At 42.4% G+C, this 27,800-nt stretch overlaps 1 protein-coding gene across 1 annotated transcript in view; it reads left to right on the plus strand.

Annotated features, from left to right (window-relative positions):
• The first annotated feature begins 969 nt into the window (after nucleotides 1-969).
• aire (autoimmune regulator) overlaps nucleotides 970-27,800 on the plus strand; it is a 43,480-nt gene continuing 16,649 nt past the window's right edge. The window contains exons 1-10 of the mRNA XM_043702923.1: nucleotides 970-1,116; nucleotides 1,852-2,026; nucleotides 6,646-6,804; nucleotides 12,503-12,604; nucleotides 16,190-16,320; nucleotides 17,001-17,116; nucleotides 19,609-19,717; nucleotides 22,270-22,452; nucleotides 23,259-23,401; nucleotides 23,574-23,664. Coding sequence (XP_043558858.1) covers nucleotides 970-1,116; nucleotides 1,852-2,026; nucleotides 6,646-6,804; nucleotides 12,503-12,604; nucleotides 16,190-16,320; nucleotides 17,001-17,116; nucleotides 19,609-19,717; nucleotides 22,270-22,452; nucleotides 23,259-23,401; nucleotides 23,574-23,664 — 1,356 coding nt within the window. The remainder of the gene's footprint in view (nucleotides 1,117-1,851; nucleotides 2,027-6,645; nucleotides 6,805-12,502; nucleotides 12,605-16,189; nucleotides 16,321-17,000; nucleotides 17,117-19,608; nucleotides 19,718-22,269; nucleotides 22,453-23,258; nucleotides 23,402-23,573; nucleotides 23,665-27,800) is intronic.

The raw sequence follows: 27,800 nt of genomic DNA on the forward strand, positions 1-27,800 counted from the left end.
TCCTCTAGCTTATCTCTCCACGCTCCAGGCTCACTGCCTTTATTCCTGATGAAGGTCTTTTGCCCAAAACATCGATTTCGAAGCTCCTTGGATGCTGCCTGAACTGCTGTGCTCTTCCAGCACCACTAATCCAGAATCTGGTTTCCAGCATCTGCAGTCATTGTTTTTACCATGTTTCTCAAATAGTCATTGCAAGTTTATATGGGAAAAGCTGTGATATGAGACTAAATTGACCCCTTTTTTCAAAGAGCTAGCAGAGATGTGATGGATCAAATGGCCTCTTTCTGTGCTAAAAGGTTATATAATTCAAAGATTCCATTTGTACAGAAAAATTGTTTATTTTCCTTATGTCTAATCCTGCTCAAGGATGGTGAATGTTGTGTGTGGGAGCTCTCAGTTGTCATTCCACATTAGAGTACATTGGATTGGCTCTGGGTTTGTTTACTGGCTCTGACCCTAATTCAAAATGTCACCTGGATCTGGTCCTAATTCCTGCACTGGTCCCAGGTTGAGTATGTTTCTGGTTGTTAACAAGCTTTGTTTCATGTTTCAGCTCCTTGACAGACTCTCGTCAAGATTTCTGGACAGGTTGTGTATCATGTAACATTTCCACTTTGGGTAGACCTGCTGGTTCAGGAGCTGTTGCTGGTTTGGGTTTAACTTCTGATTCTGTTTCAGGAGCAGTTTCTGGTTTGAGTTTAATTTTTGGTTCTGTTTCAGGAACAGTTTCTGGTTTGAGTTTAATTTCTGGTTCTGGTTCAGGAGCAGTTTCTGGTTTGAGTTTAATTTCTGGTTCTGTTTCAGGAACAGTTTCTGGTTTGAGTTTAATTTCTATTACTGGTTCAGGGATTTGCTGCTGGTTTCGGCTGTGTGTTTGATTCAGGAACTACTGTCTTTCAGTACACTTTCAGATCAGTGCAATGTCGATACCTCTGTAGACTGTTTATCTTCTGTACATTCGTCCACAGAATGTCGAACTGTGATAAAAATCCCGAGGAGGATCTCAGACAGATCTTGAAGGTGAACAGGACCGAGATTTCAATGGCCATTGATGATCTCTTCCCATTTCTACATGGACTGGTGGATCATGATGTCATCACCGAGCAAATATTCAAGGTATCAAAATGGGTCAATGCTCAGCCAATCAATGTGTCGTCATGGCAGTGGACCAGGGCAAAGCAAACTGTAGTACTAAGAAGTGAGATTGTGATACCACAAATTCATCCCATTCAAACCTTTGCAGTGTGTTGGAGCAATGCAAGAAATTTCAGGAGTAGGAAAGCCTATCAAATAATGTCCTCTGTACAGACTGCTTAATCAACAACAGTGCCCTGACTCAGATACCAAGTCTGTCTTGAAATAGGTTGAGCTCTCACTTGGATAGAAAACACGAGGCCAAAACTTGCTAGAGGAAAAGAACATTGGAGAGAGAATGTGAGAATCAGAATATGAGAATGAATGGGAACATTAGAAAGAGAGAAAGAATGAGAATGTGAGAAAGACAGTTGCAGCAAAAACAAGGAAAGCGAAGCGAACATGAAGAAGGGAACATGAGAAAAAAATGCAAATACTGTAGCAAATGAAAATTAAATTTTAAAAAGCTTCCAAAAGGGGAAGAAGGCAAGCTAGGAAAAGACAATTGAGAAAAAATGAAATAGTCTGCAATGAAAATGAGAAACTGGTGTGAGTGATTGCAAATGGACCTGTACATGGCAGAAATGTTTGACTTTAAATATGAGTAACCATTGAAGGAACTGGTCCACCTTTCTGTCATCCAGTCTCAGCCTCATATTTCCAGAATTACTGAAATACACTCAGATTAATGAAAAGTTACTCACTGATTTTCAACAGGAAACATTACAGCTGAAGGAACAGAAGGGTAGCAACAAGGCTGTGTACACTGTCCTCACATGGATTCTGGAGAAGAACAATGGATCCATTAGTGAGTTCTGGAAGAATCTTTTCAAAGACTATAATCTGGAGCGGTACCCCAAACTCCAGCCTGTTTACCACAGCTTTCCAAAAGGTAAGGGAAGAGAATAATGGCTCTGATGTCTATCTGCCACAAGGTGCACAGGAAACAACCAGCGTGTTCAATTTCTTACAATCCAGGAGATTGTGAGGACAACATAACCACAACAGATTGTGAAGAGATTAGATTACTTACAGTGTGGAAATAGGCCCTTCGGCCCATCAAGTCCACACCGACCCTCCGAAGAGCAACCCACTCAGACCTATTCCCCTACATTTACCCCTTCAACTAACACTACGGGCAATTTAGCATGGCCAATTCACCTAACCTGCACATTTTTGGACTGTGGGAGGAAACCAGAGTAAACGCACACAGACACAGGGATAATGCGCAAACTCCACACAGAGTTGCCTGAGGCAGGAATTGAACCCGGGTCTCTGGCACTGCGAGGCAGCAGTGCTAACCACTGTGCCATCGTGCCGCCCTAGAGAGTTGACAGGGAAACAATTACAGAGAAACAAAGGGAAGGAGATTTTTCCCTCCTGCACACTCCTCATCTGTATATGTTGATTTTTTTGTTTCCTATTTATTTCTGTGTATTTGTCTTTTTCATTCCCTTGCTTTCACACCTTCACTCTCTCAATCTCTGAGTGTGGGTGTCCTGTTGCCTTTTTTTCTTTCTAATCTCTGTGTTTTTGACTACCTCACTCTCTCTCTCACTCTCTCTCTCTTGGTTTCCAATTAATGCTTTCGTGAATTTCATTCTGTCCTTCGCCATGGTTTACTTTTAACTGAGAATAGGGTAATAGTGATAATATAACCATTTTTTTACATCTCTCCTTATTTCCATCAAGACCAATATAAACCTGACTCCCAACTCTCTATCAATCATTTTACAATACTGCACAAACTTAAGAGTGGCATGGTGGCTCAGTGGTTAGCACTGCTACCTCAAAGTGCCAGAGACTTGAGTTTGATTCCAGCCTCAGGCAACCGTCTGTGTGGAGTTTGTACATTCTCCCTGTGTCTCCATGGGTTTCCTCTGGGTGCTCTGGTTTCCTCCCAGATTCCAAAAGATGTGCAGGTCAGGTGACTTGCCAATACTAAATTGCCCATAGTGTTAGGTGCATTATTCAGGGGTAAATGTAGGGAAATGAGTCTGGGTGGGTTACTCTTCAGAGGGCTGGTGTGGACTTGTTGGGCCGAAGGGCCTGTTTCCATGCTGTAGGGAATCTAATCTAATCAAGATGATCTGCTATGTCTTATTTAATGCCAGTATGCACATGACTCTATTTTTAAAGATTATGTGTGAACAGAATGTGCTGAGGGGGATGTAGTTCAAATTTGGCTATTTTGTAGCACTTTGACTGTTGGGCTGTCTCGTTCTCCTTTTTTGTTTATATACAAATTCATTCAAGGGGTCTGGGAATCGCTGGCGAGACCAATATTTATTGCTCATTCCTAATTGTGCTTCAGAAGCTGATGGTGAACTGTCTTTTTGAACCACTGTGCTCCTTGTTGTGCGGGTAGACCCACAGTGCTGTTAGGAAGGGGAGTTCCTGGCTTTTGATCCGGGGCCAGCGAAGGAATAGCAACGTAGTTCCAAGTCAGGATGGCATCTAACTTCGAGAGTATTTGCATGTTCCCATGTATCTGCTGCCCTGTCCTTCTAGGTGCTGGAGGTAACAGGGTTGGAAGCTGCAGTCAAAGAAGCCTCTGTGAGTTTAGATTAGATTACTTGCAGTGTGGAAACAGGCCCTTCGGCCCAACAAGTCCACACTGACCTGCCGAAGCGCAACCCACCCATTCCCCTACATTTACCCCTTTACCTAACACTACGGGCAATTTAGCATGGCCGATTCACCTAACCTGCACATCTTTGGACTGTGGGAGGAAACTGGAGCACCCGGAGGAAACCCACGCAGACACGGGGAGAATGTGCAAACTCCACACAGTCAGTCACCTGAGTTGGGAATTGAACCCAGGTCTTTAGCGCTGTGAGACAGCAGTGCTAACCACTGTGCCACCGTGCCGCTCTGAGTTGTTGAAATGCATCTTGTATTGTATGCACTGCTGCTATGTATATCAGTAATGGAAGAAGCAAATATTGACATTAGTGATGGCGTGCTAATCAAGAATGAGTTGTTGTTTCCTGGATGGTGCTGAGTATCTTTAGTGTTGTTGGAACTGCCCTCATCCAGATAAGTGGCAAGTATTCCATCCCACTCCTGATTTGTTAGTGCAGGATTTGTATCTTTCCATACAAATTGTTACTGGTCCAGTTTAGTTTCAGATCAATGGTAACTCCCAAGATATTGACAGCAAGTTGTCTGTGTTATAATTGTCTTCCTGATGGGTAATTTATCCATCTTATTTACATGTCTGTGATATTATAGCAGTGTGAAGTTTTACTGTTGTTACTAAATTTCAAGACAGATCTCTTAATAAGAACTCGAACTATGTGGAGAATATTATGTGACCCAATGTATAGGACAGTAAGTACTCAGATTATACCCATACTGACGATGGAGTTTTACCAAAGAAACCACATCAGTGGGTGCTGGTTGTGTAGACATGGGAGTATAAGGAGGCATGGAGGCAATTAATGGGCACTGGTGTGAGTTTCTGATACCTGTATTCAGAACTGATTGTTGTCAGGCAAAGAGACCTTGGAGTGCAGGTTCATAGTTTCTTGAAGGTGGCGTTGCAGATAGGTAGGGTAGTGAAGAAGGCATTTGGTAAACTGCCCTTTATTGGTCAGAGCATTGAGTATAGGATTTGGGAGCTCATTTTGCGGCAAACAGGACATTGGTTAGGCCACTTTTGGAATACTGCATTCAATTCTGGTCTCCCAGCGACAGGAAAGGTGTTGTGAAACTTGAAAGGGTTCAGAAAAGATTTACAAGGATGTTGCCAGGGTTGGAGAGTTTGAGATATAGAGAGAGGTTGAATAGGCTGGGTATATTTTCCCTGGAGGGTCAGAGGCTGAGGGGTGACCTTGTAGAGATTTATAAAATCATGAGGGGCATGGATAGGGTAAATAGTAAAAAATGATGAAGGGCTTTTGCCCGAAACGTCGATTTTCCTGCTCCTCGGATACTGTCTGAACTACTGTGATTTTCCAGCACCACTCTAATCTAGAATCTGGTTTCCAGCATCTGCAGCCCTTGTTTTTACCTAAATAGTAAAGGCAGGGTAGTCCAAACCTTAAGGGTACTTACTATGAGGGGAAAAAGTTAAAAGGGACCTAAGAGGCAAGTTTTTCACATAGAGGGTGGTGCGTGTACAGAATAAGCAGCCAGAGGAAGTGATAGAGGCTAGTACAATTACAACATTTAAAAGACATCTGAATAGGTACATGAATACAGGTTTAGAGGAATATGGGCCAAATGCTGATAAACGGGACCAGATTAATTTAGGATACCTGGTTGGTATGGACAATTTGGACCAAAAGGTCTGTTTCCATGCTGAACATCTCTATGACTCCAACTGGGTCAATGTGCCAGTGAATGGTGGTTAGCCTTCTAACCTGCCTGCCTCAGCATCCAGCCTCAGGCCTGCTACTCAGGAGATGGCATCCCTTACTCCAGGCATCACTCACATTCTGTCTTGAAATTCAGGTGGACTGGCCCGCTGGACAAGAGGTGGAATTGGGGCATTAGGAAATGACTCCACTTGCAATCCAAGGATGAAAATCCAGGCCTGTCTCTCAACTTATATCTGTCTCTGTCAAAATCACTGTTCTGTTTCGACCTGTGACTTGTATAGGTTTCCTGTCCCTGCTATGTTTGGACCATGTCAAATTTAACAATGTAAGATTACCATACTCCTACAAGACTAAAGGGCTGCTCTCTCAATAGATTGGTGGTCATTTAACCTGAGGGTTACCATACCTCAGGTGAGGGGAAAGATTGAGAAGTAGAGCACCTTAGGCCGTATAGGAATCAAACGCATTGCTGTTGGCATCACCCTGCATTGCAAAGCAGCTGTCCAGCCAACTGAGCTAACCGATCTCCTAATGTTCCATTTACCATGTGAGACACTCTCTCTTTCTCTGTCTTTTGCAGTAAGAACATAGAACAGTCTATTTAAGTATCCCCAACCAAATGAATATGCTGGGAGATAAATGATTGCTCTTGTGCTAATGTTGATCATTGTTCTGGTACCTCCCACAGCTGGGGATCACAACTGAAATTTTCAGTGATTCCTATCTTGAACGCTATCCCTGGTGTACCAATTATTAGCAATTTAATTTTTTGCTGCAATGCGGTAATAATTGAGACTCATTCAAGGTACCACCAATAATAACTATTAGCCTGGTGTTTGGAGTCAGAGGAAGCCGGACCATAAGCATTTTAACATGAGTGAAACATGAAACATGAGGGAACTTGAAGGATTATGCTGCTCCTGGGTGAATGAGGAATAAGGGGACAGAACAGAAAGGATCTCTGGATGAAACTAGTAGGGGGAAGGAAAGTTTTTGAACTGAGGATTAGTGAACTGTGGGATCCTTTCCTCACATTGTCAGTGAACAGTCATACAGTCAGAACATTTCATGATCAACCTTTCATCTATGCCCCTAACCAGAATTAGTCATCCAAGTAAGTTGATATTTTTTACGAAACTGCAGGAGGAAAGTAAGAAGAATTAACTGTTCTGCTTGGAACTTACAGACTTAGATCTAAATAAACTGAGACGAGGAAGGAAAACCCCCAGAATGTCTCCCAATCAGATAACAACGAGGCCTCCGCTAAAACGGAAATCTCCCGAGGAGTCACCAGCTAATGCAGCTGGCATGAATACAAAATGTGGCAATAACAAGGAGACACCAGGTAAGAGAGCATTCTATAAGGGTCCCTGGATTGCAGCATTAAACAGTCCATTCAGCAAAAACAATGAGTTCAGGTTATGCCAGGTTCAAATATATAGTGAGTAAGCACTATAGCTGTAGTACTGGGATGTCCGTACACTCGAATAGACCAAGTACAGAAACACAGACACACACCCCAGATAATGAGCCGTGGATTCATTCATTAGGTATTCACACATGCACATATTCATTCATTCAGACAGACACACAGTACTGAGACATGTACCTATAGTGTAAACAATACATGCAGACATAAAGTCTCACACACACACACGCACACAGAAGTTAGCTGGAAGCTGATGCTGTCTGAGATAACCTCTGTCATAACTATAACACTGAGTGAACTAAATTGCTTAACAGTGGGACTACTACCCTTCACTCAGGAGGAAGTTCTATTCTCATAATCACTCAGCTAGCTGATCTGACTGGGCTGCAGCTTCAGCACTCCTCCCAGTACCAGGGTTAATTAGTGGGCATGGCCGAAAGTGCAGGAAAGAACACAAGGGGGACCCAGTCTGTGCCGGGAAGGTTAAGTCCTGCAGTTTGTGAACAATGAGCAATCCCAGAGCCCAGGGAGGAGGGAGGGGGTTCGAGCAGCCAGTTTATGTTGAACAGGCAGTTTGGAAGGAAGGTGGCTTATATCTTTGGTGGAGTAAAGGTGTCCCTGATGCATGCAGAACCCTTGTCCTTAATGATGTGCTCCCCTTCCTCCCATCCTTTTCACATGGAGGCTGATAAAAACAGCTTACTCACTCCTGTTTGGCCATCCAGGGTGACCATATTTTGGAATGAGCAGCATGTTTTTCAGTTTAACAGACTTTTTAACAACTGAGTTGACCTTCAGTTAGTTATCCAAATTTAGGCAGGTGGGCTGCTAAATTCAGCACTTGCCCACTTTGTATTTTGCTTATACCTTCATGGGATGAAAGGGTCACAGGCTGGGTCAGCATTTATTGCCCACAATGAACTGCCCAGAGGATAGTTAAGAATCACGTACATTGCCATAGGTCTGGAGTCATACTTGCCACACCAGATATTTTTGGCCAATCTCTATCCCTGAGGGAAATGAGTAAACCAGACAGGTTTTCAACAGCAATAGACATAGGGTTTCTCATGGGATTAGTTTTAATTTCAGACTGTTATTGCATTCACCATCTGCCATGGTGATATTTGAGACCATGTCCCCTGAATATCATCTTGGGGTTCTGAATTTTTATTACTTCAGTGCCATTATCCAAATGTTTCATCACTGGTGAGGCTCATGGAGGGGATTCAATCAGAGGATGGTTACAGAACACAGGGTGTCTGTTCTGAACACCAAGTCTATGCTACTTCTCTGAAAATGTGACTCGGCCAATCTCACTCCTTTGTGTTTTTTCCCATTGTCCTGCAAGTTTTCTTCTCTTCAGGCACTTACGCAATGCTCTTTTGAAAACTTTAATTGCTTCTGCCTTCACCATACTCAAGGGTGGAATGGTATGGCCAGTAGGTGGAGCAGTGGTTGACGAGGCTGTTGTAAAATTGGGCACTGCAGCTACCACCTACCTGCCTTCACTGGTATTTTGTCAGTGGCAGGCAATGTGTTGGATGGCCCAACTAATCATAGAGCCATGCAGAATGGAAACAGACCCTTTGGTTCAACTAGCCCATGGCAACCATAATCCCAAACTAAGCTAGTCCCACCTGCCTGTGCTTGGCCTACATCCCTCTAAATATTTCTTGTTCATGTACTTGTCTAACTGTCTCTTAAATGTTGTACTGTACCTGCATCCACCATTTCACACATGCTGCACCCTCCGTGTAAAAAGATTGCCCCCATGTCTTTTGAAAATCTCTCTCCTCTCAGTTTAAAAATGTGCCCCTTAGTCTTGAAATCCATGAGCCAATTGAGGCCCTTAGTTGGCCATATAAACACCAGTTAAGATATCTGGATTGTCCAAAACTGGTGATGAATTGAACAACCTTGTGATTCAGAAATTTATGGGTTATCAACTGAGCCATTTGCAGGAGACTCTCGACACAGGATGACAGTATCTGGATACTTGGTTTGGTGCTCTTCAGCAATGGGACATTAACCATGTTGCTTTTCAGGGACGATATTGAAAGGAAGAATCGTGAAAAAAACAGAGAACACTAACGTTGTCAGAGTGCCTCAAAGAAGTGGTAAGTAGTCTCAGATTCGAGCATGATTGGATTAAGTGACACTGTGCAAAGATCTTCAGGAAATGGGGCTGCAACATTTTGGCTCACCCTCAAACACTGTACTCAAGCCCAGCTTGGAAGGCAGCTTCCATAAGCAGAGCTACAGCTCTGTTGAAGCTCAACATAACCTAAAGAGTTTCTGCAATTGGATACCAAGTGCCTCAAGGTTAGAAATGTGGCTGCTTAGCATTGGATTATGGTGGAATTGATGTAATTTTCCACCCAACACCTTTGAGCTGAGATTTTTGATTTCTGCACCATTACAGAATGTTTTCAAAGGGGCAGGAATTGGATCCACTCAGAGATATTTCCTTGACCACAACCGATTTTCTGACCTAAGGACTTTTGACAGGGTTTCATGAGTTCCTGGGCCTTCCATGTAGCAATGACATATTACTCTGTGTATCAAAGAGATGTTACTCTGTGTCAGCTAGATGTCGCTCAGTCAGTGAGATGTGACTCATTGCCAGTGGCTTTTTTTGTGACTTGAAAACGTAATTCTGCCTGTGAAATGTCTTCTGTCATTAAAATGTTATTCTGTGTATCAAAGAAATATGACTATGTGAGTAAGTGAGATGTTACTCTGTGTATATGATGTGGAGGTGCCAGTGTTGGACTGAAGTAGACAAAGTTAAAAATCACACAACACCAGGTTATAATCCAACAGATTTATTTGAAAGTACAAGCTTTCAGAGTGCTGCTCCTTCATCAGGTAGTTAGTACTTCCACATTAACCTGTTGGTCTATAACCTGGTGTTTTGTGATTTTTAATTCAATGTGTAATGAGATGTCACTTCTTTTATCAGTGAGATAACAGCGTCAGTGAAATGTTACTGTGAGGAATGAGATATTACTCTATGTTTAGTGAGATATTATTCTGTGTGTAGTGAGATATTACTCTGTAGTTGAAAAATGTGGTGCTGGAAAATTTTCAACTCTGGTACTCCAGCATCTGCAGTCCTCACTTTCTCCTAGTAGACATTACACTGTGGTCAGGTATTACTCTGCATTATCATTGAGATATTACTGTGTGTAGTGAGATATTACTCTGTGTTATCATTGAGATATTATTCTGTGCGTGGTGAGATATTACTCTTCATTGTCAGTGAGATATAATTTTTTGTGTCAATGAACTGGGACTTTGTTAGTGAGCTGTGAACACAGGACTTCAGAGCCGAAGTAGGCCCTTTGGCCCTTAAAGCCTGCCCTACCGTTCAATAAGATTGTGATTGAACAGGTCATTGTTTCTTAGAGAAAAAGAACTCTGTCTTTCCACCTTAAGAGTGAATTTTCTCAGTGCTAAATGGCTTCCTTATAGCTGCCATGTATCAATTTACCCTATGGTCTTTTGTATTTGAAATGGGGAACTTCCCAATCTTCTAAACACAGGGGAATCCAGATCCAATATTTTCAACCCTTTTTCCTAAGAAAAGCCATTCATCCCAGGTAGAAGCTAAGTGAATCTTTTCTGAACTGTTTTTAATGCAATTGCATACTTTTAAAAATGTAAAAAGGAGTCCAAATCAGTGAGCAGTGTTCCAAATGTGGTCTCACCAATGCCCTGTAAAGCTACAGTAAAATTTTCTGACTTTAATATTCAGTTAAAGAAAACTCACCACATTACAGGAAGAATGTAACTACTCTGGAGAAAGTGCAGAGACGATTTAATAGAATGTTGCCTGGGCTGGAGAATAGTAGCTACAACGAGAGGTTGGGGTTGTTTTCCTTGGAACAGCAAAGGCTGGGGTGGGGTGACATGATTGAGGTATATAAAATTGTGATGGGTGGAGATGGAGGGAATCTGTTTCCATTGGCAGAGCGTTCAAAAAACAGGGCTCCTAGATCAAGCTAAATGGCAGAAGGATTAGAGGGGACATGAGGGAAAAATCTTTTAACGCAAAGGGTGGTGGGTGAGTGGAATTCGCTGCCTGAGTTGGTGATGGAGGCAGAGACCCTAACTCGTTTAAAAAATACCTGGATCTGCCCCTCAAGTACTATAAGCTGCAGAGCTACATGTCATGTGCAGGAAGATGGCATTAGAAAGGCCATCTAGGTGTCTTTGGGTTGGCATGGATAAGACTAGGGGTGGCATGATGGCTCAGTGGTTTGTACTGCTGCCTCACAGTACCAGGGACACCGGTTTGATTCCAGCCTCAGGCCACTGTCTGTGTAGAGTTTGTACATTCTCCCCATGCCTATGTGGGCTTCCTCTGGGTGCTCCAGTTTCCTCCCACAATCCAAAGATGTGCAGGTTAGGTGAATTAGCCATGCTAAATTGTCCATTACTTAGGGGTAAATATAGGGTAAGGGAATTGGTCTGGGTGGGTTACTCTTCAGAGGGTCGGTGTGAACTTGTTGGGCCAAAAGGCCTGTTTCCATAGTATAGGGATTGTATGGTTCCCCTCTGTGCTGTATCATTTCCATGGTTCTAGGTTCTATTCCCTTTGCAATGCGTGCCAACATTCCATTTGACTTTCTGATCACTTGCTGACTGTTTATACTAATCTCAATTCTTATGGATAGTATCCTCCTTTTCTCTTCTTCCTGCCATAATGGAGATCACATTTTTCCACATTATACTCCATTCACTTGTAGAGATATCCTTTTGTAGATGCTTTACCCCCACTTTGACAATTTAGGTTCCTTCTAAACTTGATGACATTGATAGATTTAGATGATGGGCTGTTAGGCCTATGGTTTACTGCTTTTAATCTCCCCCTTTCCAATCTGCTTAGGCTCTCCTAGAATTTTAATAATTTTGGAAGATTATAAGCAACGCCACTTCTTTTGAGATCAAAGGATGCAGGCCATCTGGTTTTCGAGACTTGTCAATCTTTAGGTCCAATAGTTTTATTTGGTGGCAAAGATTGTTTTAAGCTCCTCCATCTCTTTCACCTTTTAATTTTCAGGTTTCTTTGAGAAGTGTTACAAGACCTCTACATGAAATTAAAAATACCTATTTAACATGTTTGCTATTTCCCTATTTTCTGTTATCAGTTCTTCCAGACTAAATCTAGGGAGCAAAATTAGTTTGAGTCACTATTCAAATATTGGGGAAACTCTCATTACCTGTTTTTATAGCTAGCTAGCTGACTGGAAGAGATTGCTTTCTGTCTCTAATTTTTGTCATTCTTTGTTAATTCTTAAAATTTAACCAATTTTCTGAACTACCACTAACCTTGACAGATTTGTACAGTGTTTCTTTTAATTTGATGTTACCCTTAACTTGTTTGTTGAGCTGTAGATGATCCACCCTTCCCAGAGACTCTTCCTTTCTCATTGGTGCTAATTTTAGTTGAGACATATTAAGTATCTCCTTATTTTGTTACTCTTACTTTTGTTATTATGCGCATTAATAAAATGTTTCCTATCTCTTTCGTGAAGTACTGCACTAATTTTCTGAAGGTTATGTCTGAAATTTTTCATACGCATTTATTTTTGTCTTTCCTTTTAATAAGGATCACAACCAGTTCAAAAAGATAACAATCATGCAACTAATGAGCTTTCTGCCTCGAGTGCTAACCTCAAAGGGATTCTCATCAAGCAAGTCTTAGAATCAGGTATTAAACCAGTCACAATGCAATTTCAGAAGTGAACTAATATGCAAATATAGTTGTAATGCATCTTTTTTTCTTCAATTTCTCTATTCCATAACTAACGATTGTACCTAGGTACTCTATACTGGTCACTATGCTGGGGATATTGTTACACTGAAATTAACCTTGTAACTGAATAAGCTTTGTACCCAAGATAGCACTGCAGATGGCAACTTATAAACTTTCCACTGTGTTTGAGTACATGTGACAATAAAGCTACTTCAATTCAATTCAATGCTCTTGCACCAAGAGCTAAACACATTAATAGAAACATACATTGGGTTGAGGAGGTATTAGAATTGACCTATTAGTAGAATGTAAGATGAGTAAGGAGACTGTTCGGTCCATTATAACTGCACTGACTTTTGGAAAGGCAATACAATTCTCAGCTCTCTTCCCAAAACTCTTCAAATTTTCCCTTTTTTCCAATTGCCTTTAAAATGTTATTATTGAACATACTTCCTTCACCATTTCGAAAATGGATCACAAGGACTCGTATGTAAGAAGTGAATAGAGAGAATCCAGACTTGCATAGTACTAAAGCAAAGGTCATAACCTGAAACGTAAACTTTATATCTCATACCGTAGAAGCAGCCAGACCTGCTGAGTATTTCCATCACTTTTTGATTTGGAGGTGCCAGTATTAGACTGGGGTGTACAAAGTTACAAATCACACAACACCAGATTATAGTCCAACAGGTTTATTTGGAAGCACTAGCTTTCAGAGCGCTGCTTCTTCATCAAGTGGTTGTGAAGTATAAGATTGTAAGACACAGAATTTATAGCAAAAGTTTACAGCGTGATGTAACTGAAATTATACATTGGAAAAGACCTGGATTGTTTGTTATGTCTCTCATCTTTTTGAATGACCTTGTTGTTTTCAGTTCTTTCATATGTAAATCTCAGAACTTTTTAAAAATTACATTCTCAAGTGAGAATCATGATTCCTGATGAAGGGCTTATGCCTGAAACATGGACTCTCCTGCTCCTCGGATGCTGCCTGACCAGCTGTGCTTTTGCAGCGCCACACTTTCCAACTCGAATTTCTCGACCATGTTGTGACCTTAATGTCACCCTCTAACTTTCAAAGGATGGTGCATAACAGGCCATATTCCCTTCCATTTCCCGGTCATTTTGCAGACCCAGCAACACTACCACTGTAGAAACGCAAGAACTTTATGCTAAACCTTTATGAGTCGCTTGTTAGGTCTCAAGTGAGCTTGCAGAAGATGCCAAACTCAGAACCGAAGTCAATATCAAGCATGATAGTACAACAGTGTGGAGAAATTGAGGACTGCAGTTGCTGGAGAGTGAGAGTCGAAAAGGGTGACGCTGGAAAAGCACAGCAGGTCAGGCAGCATCCAAGGAGCAGGAGAGTCAACATTTTGGGCATAAGCTCTTCATGGAATGTGGAGGGGGAAGGGGGATGAGAGATAAATAGAGGGGTGGGGGTGAGGCTGGAAAGAAAGTAGGTGGGAAGCCAACAGGTGGATGCAAGTGAGGGTAATTGTTATGGGGAGGAGCTGATAGGTGGGAAGGAAGATGGCAGATAGGACAGGTCAAGAGGACGGTGCTGAAATGGAAGATTGGATCTGGGATGAGGTGAGGGGGGAAGATTTGGAAAGTAATGAAGTCGATGTTGATGCCCTGTGGTTGAAGGGTCCCAAGGTAGAAGATGAGGCGTTCTTCCTCCAGTTGGCAGGTGGATATGGTTTGGCAGTGGATGATGCCCAGGACATGCATATCCTTGGGGGAGAGGGAGGGGGAGTTGAAGTGGGGCTGTTTAGTGCGTGTGTCCCAGAGATGTTCCCTGAAGCACTCCGCAAGTTAGTGTTCTGTCTCCCTGATGTAGAGGAGAGCACATCGAGAGCGATGGATGCAGTAGATGAGGTGGGTGAATGTGCAGAAAAATCTCTGCCGGATGTGGAAAGATCCTTTGGTGACTTGGATGGAGGTGAGGGAGAGTGGTGTGGGCACAGGTTTTACACCTCTTGCGGTGGCAAGGGAGGATGCCAGGAGTGGAGGGTGGGTTGGTGGGGGCATGGACCTAACGAGGGAATCACAGAGGGAAAGGTCCCTGCAAAGCGCAGATAGCGATGGGGATGGAAATATATCTGTGATAGTGGGGTCTGCCTATAGCTGGCAGAAATGGTGGAGGATGATGCATTGTATTAGGGAAAGGTGAGGACCATGGGGGTTCTATCCTTGTTGCGGTTGGAAGGATGGGGTTCAAGGGCGGAGGTGCAGCAAGTGGCGGAGATGCGCTGGAGGGCATTGTTGATCACATGAGAGGAGAAATTGCGATCCCTGAAACGGGAGGCCATCTCGTTGCCCTAGAGTGGAATTGCTCTGCTTGGGAGCAGACACAGTGGAGGCAGTGGAATTGTCCGTAAGGAATTGCATTTTAACAGGGAGGGGAGGTGGGAGGAGGTGTAGTCAAGGTGGCTATAGGAGTCGGTGGGTTTGAAATAGATATCTGTGTTTAGTCGGTCGCCAGAGTTGGAGATGGAGATGTCCAGGAAGGGGAGGGATGTGTCTGAGATAGCCCAGGTGAACTTGAGGTCAATTTGGAAGGTGTTAGTGAAGTTGATGAACTGTTCAACCTACTCATGGGAGCACAAGGTGGCACTGATACAGTCAGCGATGTAGCGGAGGAAAAAGTGGGGAATGGTGTTGATGTAACTATGGAAAATAGACTGTCTATTTACCCTATGAAGAGGCAAGCATAGCTGGGGCAGATGTGGGTGCCCATGGCTACCCCTGTGGTCTGATGAAAGTGGGAGGATTTGAAGGAGAACTTGTTGAGTGTGAGGACCGTACATAGCTTAGTAAATGTTCAATGCAGTTTAATGGAGACCAATATGGTAGAATGCAATTTGGTGGGAAGACTGAGAGAAAGAAATTTAGATTAAGTGGTATAATTTTCAAATGGCGGGTGGTAAGGTAGAGTAACCTCAGGGTCTTTACACTCAAAGGCAAAGATGTTGAGCTAAACCTTTACTAATCACTGGTTAGGTCTAAAATGGAGTGCTGTACCTAATTTAAGAAAGATGTTAAGGCCTAAGGGAGCATTCAGTGGAGATTTATGACAGTGGCACTGAGGATATATAATTTCAATTTGGGTGAAATAGTAAAGGAAATCTGGACTATTCTCGTTGGAGTAGAGAAAATTTGAGGGAGGTTGATAGGAAAGTCCAAATCATGAAAGGTTTTGCTTCAATAAATAAGGAAAAACCTTATCAAGTATCAGCTGGAGTACATTGGGAATATGCTTGACAAAAGAGGTGAGATGAGAGTAATTTCCTTACGTGTTTTGATGAATTATCGGAAAGGTTGATGAAAGCAATCAGCAGTAACTTTCAAATGGGAATTGCAGAATATTGAAAGGGAAAGATTGGGAGGCCATGGCAGTAGGGTAAGGGAATGAGTTTAATTGGATAACTCTTTTGATAGGCTTACACAGGCATGATGGACCGAATTGCCTCCTTCTGTATATGGTTCAATAATATACACTGTGAGGAATATTGACATCTGGTATGTTCCATTCAGGAATTTCCAAAAAGGGAATTAAGGGTGCCGGAGAAACACATGTTCTCAATAAGTCTGAGGATCCAGGAGGGAAGAGTCGGAGTAAGACCTGGAAGTTGGCCACTCGCTGCAAAGGTTTACCCCTGGCACAGGTATTGCAGAACAGCAAGAACAACAACAACAACTTTATACACAGCCTTTAATCTTGTGTTCGAATTTTGTGTTTATCTGGCTGAGGACACAAATACCACAGTTGGGTGAAGGGAGATAAGGATACACAGCAGACCACATTTGGAAGTATAGATTGTTCTGAGTGTGTTCTATAGATGGAGAACATTACAGACAGGGAGATACAAGACTATAAAGACATTTAAACATTGAAAAATGATAATTTGAAGGTTTTGGAGGGAAATGGGGGGTGGGGCAGGAATAACTGCAGGTCCAGACTGCTTCATGACTTTGAAAACTTCTATCAAATCTCCTTTTAGTCTCCCTTAGTTTACAGTGAAGGTCCATCCCCATTTTCCATTGAACGCTCAGGGTATTGAGGGTACTGATAGACGGATGAGAGCACAAAGGCTTTGCTTGCAACAGAAGGAAAAGCACATGTGCGAAACATGTCTCAGATTGCTAGTGGCCAGGTCAAGGAGCCAGATATGTAACTGGATTTATTTTGGAGGAGTATAGATCGTAATGACTAGTGATAAACAATGAGTTCCACAAAAGGCAAGTAAGAGTGAGAATCACAAGGCCCTTGCCCCTGGTTCCCTCCAGGCCTCAGTTTGCTTCTGTTTGGCTCACATTTTCTTTTCCCCATTTCCTGTCTGAACAGAAGAACGATGATGAGTGTGCAGTGTGCAGAGATGGAGGTGAACTGATCTGCTGTGATGGCTGTCCAAGGGCCTTTCATTTAGGCTGCCTTGTACCTCCCCTCAGAGAAATACCCAAGTAAGTACTGGAACTGTGGAAAAATACATCACTTTATGGATCTCAGAGTTACTATGGCTGAGTGGCTGGCCCCTCATCTTGGAGTCAGGAGGTTGTGAGTTTGAACACTGCACAAGAATTGAGAGCAAGTAGCCTGCATTGGTATTTTAATGTAATTTGAGAGCATTCTTCACTACCATTTGGATGAGACATTAAACCAAAGTCCTTGTATGTAACCTCGACTGGATAGCTCACGGCACTAGTTCAAGCAACACTAACATCCATAAGCAGTTTATTTGGTCTCTATTGGTCAGTAACTCAGTAAGACTCCTTCAATAGTACTTTCCTCGCCCATGATCTCCAACAGCTAGAAGGATAAGGGCACAGAAGATGTATGGGAATGCCACATTTGCACATTCCCTGTGCATCACATACCATCCTTTCTTGAAAATAGATCACTGTTCCCACACTGCATCCAAAATCCTGGAACTCTCTTTCTAACAGCACTGTTGGTCTACCTCCACCAGGTAGACTGTAATGGTTCAGGAATGATTTGGAGAAGCCGGTGTTGGACTGGGGTCTATCAGGTTAAAAACCATACAAAATCAGGTTAAAATCCAACAGGTTTATTTGGAAACACCAGCTTTCGGAGCGCTGCTATATCAGATGGGACCACCTGATGAAGGAGCAGCGCTCCGAAAGCTAGTGCTTCCAAATAAACCTGTTGGACTATAACCTGGTGTTGTGTGATTTTTAACTGTGGTTCAGGAAAGCAGATCATGATGACAGTTAGAAATGGATAATGTAGATCTGGCAAAGCCCACACCTCCTGAAGGATTTTGTTTTAACTTACATTATTTATTTCCTGTGGGGCTTTTCCTTGCAAAATTGACTGCCATTTTTCCAACAGTGACCATACTTCAATATCATATGTTAAGTGGCAATCAATTTGTAACAAGCTGAGGTTGTGAAAGATGATTTAAAAATACAGACTTTATTTTTCCCTTTATTTCTGAACAATATCCCGTTGAAGCTTGTGAGTAAGTGCATGTATCAATATCAGAAAAAATAGGATTGTGTTTGGGTCTAATTTCCCACTGTTTGGTGACATATCTATGATAATACATAAAGTCATAAAGATGTACAGCACAGAAACAGACCCTTCAGTCCAACTTGTCCATGCCAACCAGAAATCGTAAATTAATCTGGTCTCATTTGCCAACACTTAGCCCATATCCCTCTAAACATTCCTAATCATGTACCTTCCAGATGCCTTTTAAATGTGCAATTGTACCAGCCTCCACCACTTCCTCTAGCAACTCATTCAACCCTCCAACCCCGACAATATCCTTGTAAATCTCTTCTGTACACATTCAAGTTTAACAGCATCTTTTCTATAGGAGGGAGACCAGAGTTGAACAGAATATTCCAAAATTGGTCTAATCAATGTCCAGTATAGCCACAATATGACATCCCAACTCCTTTACTCAATACATTGATTAATAAAGGCCAGTTTACCAAACACCTTCTTCACTATCCTATCTATCTGTGACTCCACCATGAAGAATACCCACTCAAAAAAGGTATTAGAGGGCACAGAATTAGTTACTTAATAGACCAAGACCATTTCTTTCAAAATGGTGCTGATTCAATGAATTACTTATGAAGTCCAGTCATAGTTAAAAGGTAGAATTATTCAACTGGTAATCTGCAACCAGATAGGTCCCAAGAACATTAATGATCTAGTTAATTTATTTTCATGGTGTTGTCTTTAAGGTATAAGTGACAGCTAGAACACAAGACCTTCTTTGCTCTTCTTCAATTGGCACAATGATTTTTCTTGCTTTTGCCCAAGAGGGTGGACAGACCTCACTTTAACATCTGATGCAAAAGATGACACCTCTGACTGTACTGGAAAAGAGGCAGTTTAAGTTCTGAGCCAATGTCCTGGTGCTGCTTCATAGTCAGAAACCTCTGGCAGCATAATCAAGATTCCAGTTTTCATGTACAAGCACCGACAGTGGAGATGAGTTTAACTTGTGGCATTGCTATAAAATGGACAAAATTCAGATTGCCTACCATACATACTGTCCAATTTTCCAATCCATTTTCTTCATTCAGATTTAACGGGAGGTTCATCACTACTTTGCCAAATATAACCCCTCATTATAAAGCTTTCAGCTATAATACTTACTCATGCACATCCTATTTTTGTTATAAAACTTAGTCATAATACTCTTCTACATACCCAACCTTCATTATAGAGCTATCCATTATAATATTCTTTATAACACAATGTCCACTCATGATAAAGCCATGATAATAGTCTGTTACACATTCAATTTTCATTATATCGATTCCAGTTTGTGATATAATTATATAACAAACATAACGCTCTTCTATTTGCAATGTATAAATTCACCTGTGGATTTATAACAATGCATTTGATCTTCAAATGCATTCCTAACTATTTGTCTGAGCAATTTTTAAATTTTGTTTCTTTATCTGCTCAGTGGTACCTGGAGATGTTTATCCTGCACTAACAAAGCTGGTGACAGCCGAGCTCCATTATCCTCAGCACCTGAGAAGAACCAGCAATCACAGAGCACAGCAGGAGTCCAAGTAAGTCATGTCCCACTGCAGTAACCATCAGCCCATTTAGTTCTACAGAACTTAGCTTCAAAGCAGTCAATGTAACATGCATGACCAGTGGGTTAACTATGTTTAGTATCATACATGGCATTAATATAGAAAACAACAACTAAAAACTTTCCCAAAATAGCACAAGATTGGCTTCTTTGGTGAGTCAAATACTGCTGTTAGATAAATATAGATCAAAGGCCTCCTTTTTAAGCTGCTTTGTTCATGACTAACTTATGGTTAGACAGATCACAATGACAGTGATGTCTTGTGGTATATTCAATACCAGAGCTCAGTAAAATCATGTTTCACCTCATCCATTTTCCTTCAATGACTGACCAATGACATATACATTTCCATCTCAAAAATACTTCCCAGTAAACACATTTAACTTGCACCTAACAAAAATACCCTTGTCTCCATCTCTAAAACTCTACCAATTTATGATCTCGCTTCCATTTCCAAGATACGGATCAATAATCCCCATCTATTCTATATCTAGAACTTAAATGACCATGTATAGAAAGAATAGGAAATCGAAAGCAGAGCATGTGGCTAAAGGGTAGTATTTCTGAATGACAGAAAATGGAAAGTGGTTTCCTCCAAGGATAAGTGAGATCACTGAGATTACTGATGCTCAACATTAACATTAATAATTTAGACTTGAGAATCACAAATCCAAATTTGCAGATGACACCAAATTGGAGAGACAGTCAATAAAGTGTAATACAATATAATAAGTTCCAAGAAGACATTAATATGGAATAGGAATATAATTTGCACTCCCAAGTCTCTCTCAAACTCCACCCCCATTTATAGAATCACAGAATCGCTGCAGTGTGGAAGCAGGCTATTTGGCCTACTGAGTCCACACCGCCCCTCCAAAGAGCCATGCTAAATTGCCCATAGGTTAGGTGCATTAGTCAGAGGTAAATGTAGAGAAATAGGGAAGGGGAATGGTTCTGGGTGGGTTACTCTTCGAAGGGTCGGTGTAGACATGTTTCCACACTGTAGGGATTCTATGAAATTCTATGAAATAATTGGTAAATGAATTTGAATAGAGATAAATATGAGATATTAATGTATTCTGGTAAAAAAATAAAGGAAGTCACATAATATTTGGATAACAATAATCTAACTCATTCTTTCTATATCTGTGTGGGTTTCCTTCTGGTGCTGTGGTTTCCTCCCACAATCCAAAAATGTGTAGGCGAGGTGGATTAGCCTTGGGAAATTCATGTTTACAGGGATAGTGTAGTGGGGGTGGATCTGGATGGAATGCTCTTCGGAGGAGCGGTGTGGAGTTGATGGGCTGAATGGCCTGCTTCCACATGGATTTTATGATTTTATAAATGAGATGGAGCATGAGAGAAACCTGGGAGTGCAAATATACACTAAAAGCTGTGATGTAGATTATTAAGGCTACTTTTTTTTTAAAAAAAATTAAATGCTAAAGTCCCAGAGGGACAAAATTTGAAAATCAGAGAAGATATGAAAACTTGAGGTTCAACTGCTTTTGTAGATATAGAGATAGCGGAGAGGGTTCAAGGAAAGCTGATAAATCTGATTCCAGAAATGGAAACTTATGCCTCTGTAGAAACACTGCGACTCGTTGCTCTTGAAAAGAAAAGGCTGAAAGGTGACCTATTACATAACGTTTAAATTGGGAATGGTTTTAACTGAGTATGCACTGAGATACATTTTCCACTTTTGGTGGAGAGCAAAACTAAAGATCATTAATATGCAAGTCACCAAGAAATCAAATAGGGAATCCAAAAGGAACTTATTTATCCAGAGTGTTAAGGATGTAGAATCCATTATCACAGGGAGTAGTTGAGATAAGTGGTACAGTTGTATTTAAGGGAAAGCTATACAGGCATAGGAAGGAGGGTTGTGGGAGAACAGGAAAGAAGGGAAGAGGTTTCAATATGAGCACCAAAGATTGGTTTGGTGAGTGTTTTGTTTCTGTGATGTACATACTATGAAATTCTAACAATAATATCCTAACTTTCATCTTCATAAATATTGCCCAAGAATGATCTTACTGCCATCTATTGAACATTAATAATATGCCGTATCTAAGTGCTAGCTACCTGTACATACATCTGTGTATTTGTCATCCCAACTTCCATATCTCCAAGTTACATTTACTAACTTTGCCAAGCCAACAGTAGTTAATCAAACCCTTTACCAATATCTTGAATTATTTTCCTTCTAATCTCCCGAAATCAACCCAAACTTAAACTGCCTTTGTTATTTCACCAGGTCTCCCTCATCTCTCAGCTATACTCCCCTTATTCCCCCATCACATTTCCTTCAGCATGATCCTAAACTTGCTCCTGTCACTATACATCAGTATTTTGCACTCCAAATCCTCACATAGTATGGTCTTCTCACTGTTTTCCCTCCATTAGCTTCCTTCCCATTCATTTTGCTGGAATTGGGAACTGCATTTAGCCAGGGATTTGTTTTGAAAGCTTGTGATGATTACTCCATAGTTACCTGTGCAGTGATTGTTTTATTTTGTACACTAGGTAGTCTTGTATCAGCAGAAATTGGTGGGAGAGTTGGAGCAGCTGCTGAGATCATCACCATTTACCAACAGAGAACATCCTCCTAGCATTGGACTACAATCCACAGCAGTAACCACAGCACCATCTTCAACATCCTCTTCAGCTTCCTCTTCAGCCAATCTTACTGCCAATCAGAAACAGCGGGTAACACAATTCATTACATGATGTTTGCATTGTACCAAATATCACAGTGTTCCCCGTACTATCACACAGACTCAGCTCCAATGTTACCCCGCCTCTTACCCAGTCTACAATCACAGACGCAGCTAGGAATTTCCAACTGTCACCCACTCCCCCCTGTACCCCATTTTCATCAGCACAGTTTAGGATCAATGTTCTTCATTTTCTGGGAACTCACTCTTCTCTCCTTCATGATCAGTCTGGGTGCCCTTTCCCCAATCCTACCATGGCAAACTTGAATTTGGGTTCCCTTCCGGACTCATCACATGACAGTCCGGGATCTATTTATCTCACTCATCTATCATTTAATCACAAATTGGGACCTCTGCATTTTCCTTTTGTCACTCCACTATATTTTCCATCTTCTTCTGTTATTGATGGCATAAGACAATGCCCTTATTTGAACAATGGTAATCTTCCTCCTGCATCCTACAATCTCGTTCTCAATATTTCTTCTTCCTTCTCTAAGTACCTTCTTCTCCCTTCCCCCATCTTGACTTCACTTCTATCCTTCCATCACTTCCTGTTACCCTGTGCCTTTAATATTCCCTCCTCTCTTCCCTCCTGCAATCACTGCTATCCTATTCCCCTCTTTTAACTCTTAATTGGAGCCCTTCCCCCTTTTTTTACCCTCTTTCTCTTTTCAATCAACGTCTGTCCTTTCTGCAAACAGTTTCCCCAGGCTGAAGTCAAGAAGTTCCATTCTTGCTCTATCATTACATTGTCTGGGACGGAGTGATGCAATTCCTAATGCCACTTTATACTTTCAGGTGCTGCTGCAGACCCACGAAAATCAACCCCTGAACCCCAGCTGTGGCGTGTGCAAAGTGGGTGGAGACCTGAAACGCTGCACCCAATGCCAAGGAGCCTTCCACTCCCACTGCCATTTCCCTGCTAGCCCTGAGAATATGAGGTACATAATCAGAGCAATTGGAACAGCATTCAGAGATGTCAAAGTAACTCCACAACATGCGTTCTATGTGTCTGGTTTTGGATACATGCTAAAGTAACTGCTGAACACTCTCAATAAGAAATTGAAACCATCAATCCATACAGGGACTTTTATGATTTTATCTGTGTTACAGGACAGGGAGATGTATCTCCTGTACAAACACAACTGTGCTGAACACACCTACTGAGTTTGAAGCACCACTGAAAGCCCCAACCACACAAACAGTAAGTCAGTGACATTTTGTGATCCAGTACTACAGGTAACTGTTGTTCTGATGTATATCTAGCTGTTAGCTGAGTTCTCTCTGTACTGTTTGTATACTTTCTTAATCTCCTGTCTAAATGTGATGAAAGCTTCAAAGAATTATATACCTGAACCCTAGGTCTCTCAGTTCTACAACACTACTCAAGGCTCTACTTATAAATTAAAAATCACACAACACCAGGTTATAGTCCAACAGGTGTATTTGGAAGTACAAGCTTTTGGAGCACTGCTCCTTCATCAGGTAGCTACTTTAAAATGTATAGGTCCTGTCCTTATTCATTTAACAAAATGCAATACCTTCAAATTAAACTCTATCTGCCTCTCCTCAGCCTGTTGACCCAACTGGTGTAGCATCCAAAGTATTGGCATTCCAGGAACACATGGTGTTCCTCTGATCAGGTGTGCCCATCAAGGTGGAGTTCAATCTGGATAAATGCAAAATAATTCATTTTGGAAAGTCGAATTTCAATGCTGGATACAGGGTTGAAGACAGGGTTCTTGGAGGAACAGCGTGGAGGAACAGCAGGATCTTGGGGTCAACGTACGTAGATCCCTCAAAGTAGCCACCCAAATTGATAGGGTTATAAAGAAGGTGTATGGTGTTTTGGCTTTCAGTAACAGGGGATTTGAGTTTAAGAGCTGCGAGCTTTTGCTGCAGCCCTATAAAACCCTGGTTAGATCACACGGGAATATTGTGTCCAGTTTTGGGCACTCCATTACAGGAAGGATGTAGATGCTTTAGAGAGGGTGCAGAGGAGATTTACCAGGATGCTGCATGGACTGGAGGGCATGTCTTATGAAGAGCAGTGAGTGAGCTAGAATTGAATTGAATTGAATTGAACTGAATTTAATTTATTGTTATGTGTACCGAGGCACAGTGAAAAGCTTACTCTTGTGAGCAATACAGGCAGACCACAGAGTTAAGTAGCATAGATAAGTAAATAATAGGTAAACAGCGGCAAAAACAAAAACACAGGTACAGGCGAATGTTAAGAGTTTGTGGGTCCATTCAGTATTCTAACAACAGTAGGGTAGAAACTGTTTCGAAACCAGCTGGTGCATGTGTTCAGACTTCTGTACCTTCTCCCCGATTGTAGAGGTTGTAGAAAACCATTGCCAGAGTGGGATGGTTCTTGGCGGCCTAGCCTTGACAGTGGGCCTGGTAGATGGATTCTATAGATGGGACGTTGGCATTTGTGATTGTTCAGGCTGAGTTCACCACTCTCTGTAACCGTCTCCGAACTTGAATGGTACAGTTGCCATACCGGGTAATGATACATCCAGACAGAATGCTCTCGATGGCACACTTATAAAAGTTGGCAAGGGTATTTGCCATCATGCCAAATTTCCTCAGCTGCCTAAGGAAGAAGAAACATTGTTGGGCCTTTGTAACCAATGCGTCCATATGAAGAATCCAAGAAAGCTTGTTTTGGATGACCATTCCCAGGATCTTGACACTCTCCACTCGTTCTACCTCTGTGCTGTTAAAGTTTAGGGGGGGCATGAGCAACATCCCACCAAAAGTCAATAACGATTTCCTTGGTTTTGCCGGCATTGAGAGCTAGGTTGTTCTCCATTTTCCCATGTCCTGCACCCCCTCTCTGTAGTCTGTTTCGTCACCATCTGAAATTTTACCAACTATGTCATCAGTAAACTTGTAAATGGCATTAGTCTGATATTTGGCGACGTAGTCATGGGTGTACAGTGAGTACAGTAGGGGGCTGAGTACACATCTTTGGGGGGGCTCCAGTGTTGAGTGTTAGTGAGGATGACATATTGTCCCCATTCTTCACTGATTGTAGCCTGTAGGTCAGGAAACTGCGGATCCAGTTGCAGAGAGTGGGGCTTAGTCCGAGATCACTAGGCTTAGTAATCAGTCTTGAGGGGATAATAGTGTTGAAAGCTCTACTGTAGTCAATGAGTAGGATTCTTACATAGCTGTTTTTGGAGGAGTGACAGGCAAGTGATATGGCATCTGACGTGAATCTGTTGGTCTGACAGGCAAATTGGATTGGGTCAAGAGTAGTGGGGAGGCTGGAGTTGATGGATGCCATGACCAGCCTTTCAAAGCACTTCATGACCACCAAAGTTAGGGCCACTGGGCGGTAGTCATTAAGACATGCTGCATGAGCCTTCTTAGGCACAGGGGTGATGTTGGCCCTCTTGAAACAGGCAGGGAGAGTGGCCTGCTGCAGGAAGAGTTGAAGATGTCTGAGAAGACCTCTGCCAGTTGGTCTGCACATGCTCTGAGTGCACGGCCTGGTACTCCATCTGGTTCTACCGCTTTCCTTGGACTCACATGAAGGGAAACTGATCTGACCTCTGATGCAGTGACTGTTGGGTTAGGTTCGTCTGGACTTGTCAGAATAGGTGTTACCTCTCTGCCGAAAGTCTGCTCAAAGCGAGCATAGAAAGCGTTGAGACGATCTGGGAGGGATGTGTCATTGTCTGCTATCTTGCACTATCTCTTTTTAGAACCTATGATGTCATTCAGTCCTTGCCATAGTCACCGGGTGTCTGTCTGGGTCTCTAGTTTGGATCAGTATTGGTCCTTGGCTGTCCTAATGGCTCTGCGAAGGTCATACTTGGATTCCTTATATTTGAGTGGGTCTCCTGACCTGAAGGCCTCACACCTGGTTTTTAGCAGGTTCTGTATGTCCTGATTCATCCAGGGATTCCTGTTGGGAACACAGGGATTGACTTCCTCGGTATGCATTCCTCCACACACTTACTGATAAAATCTGTGGTGGTGGCGGACTCGCCCAAGGTACCTGCGGACTGTTTGAACATGGCCCAATCAGACAATTCCAGACAGCACCAGAGTTGATCCTTTGCCTCCTCTGACCAGCACTACACCTGTATCTGCAAGAGGGTCTCCTGTAAGCCACGAGAAGAAACACGGCATTGTGGTCGGAGTTCCCGAAATGTGGGCGGGGGATGGAGCAGTAGGCATCTTTCACAGTGGTGTAGCAGTGGTCTAAAATATTCGGGCCCCTGGTGGGGTAGGTAATGTTCTGGTGGTACTTGGGCAACACCTTCCCTGGATTGGCTTAATTGAAGTCGTCAGTTACAATAAACAGGGCCTCGGGATTTTCCATCTCCAAGGTGTTAGTGGTGGAGTACAGCACATCCAGAGCTTCCCTAACCTTTGCTTGTGGTGGTATGTACACAGCAGTTAGTATAGCTGTAGTAAATTCCTGTGGTAGATAGAAGGGGTGGCACTTAATGGTGAGGAATTCAAAATTTGGGGAGTAATGGTTGCCCAGGGTTGCAATGTCCATGCACCTCAAATTGTTGATTAAAAAGAAAACCCCTCCACCCTTTGTCTTTCCCGAGGAGGCTGTATGGTCCATTTGATGGATAGATAAACATCAACCTGAAGTACACAGTCAGGAATGGATGGGTTGAGCCAGGTTTCTGTGAAGCAGAGTGCACAGCAGTCCCACAGTTCTCTCTGCACTCACGCTGGAAGCTGAACGTGATCTCAGTTCGTCCATCTTGTTTTCCAGAGATTGTACATTTGCGAGGTACACAAGCTAATAAGAGGCATAGATACAGTAGATAGCCAGAGACTTTTCCCCAGGGCATCAGAGAGTGGTGGGAGCTGGGCAGAAGTGAAGTCGGAGCACAAAGCCGGTCGGGAAGGGAAGTGATTGTTATTTGAGTGGGTGTGTTCTAGATGTGGGAGGTCAATGACTCTGGTGTGTCTGGCTCGTATAATTGTGGAAAGTGTGTGCACATTCAGCTACTGACAGAGCATATTGCAGCACTGATGAAAGAACTCGAGGGCCTTAGGCTCATCCGAGAGAACGAGATCTTTCTGGACAAGACCTTCAGCGAGGTTATTACACCGACCATCCCAGAAGGGAGCAGAAGAGAGCAGACGATGAGGAAGGCAGAGAGGAGACAGGTGCAAGAGACCCCGGGGGAAGGACCTGTCAGGAACAAGTTGAATCTTTTGGAAACAGTAGAGACAGATGACACTGCCAATCCGCGAGGCAGCCAGGTCTGTCAATCAAACGTTGGCATGGAGGCAGAGCGGAAGAGTTGGACATCGCACAGAGCCGTGGTAATAGGGGACTCCATAGTGAGAGGA

Source organism: Chiloscyllium plagiosum, chromosome 13 (genome assembly GCF_004010195.1).
Source record: "Chiloscyllium plagiosum isolate BGI_BamShark_2017 chromosome 13, ASM401019v2, whole genome shotgun sequence".
NCBI classification, from domain to species: domain Eukaryota; kingdom Metazoa; phylum Chordata; class Chondrichthyes; order Orectolobiformes; family Hemiscylliidae; genus Chiloscyllium; species Chiloscyllium plagiosum.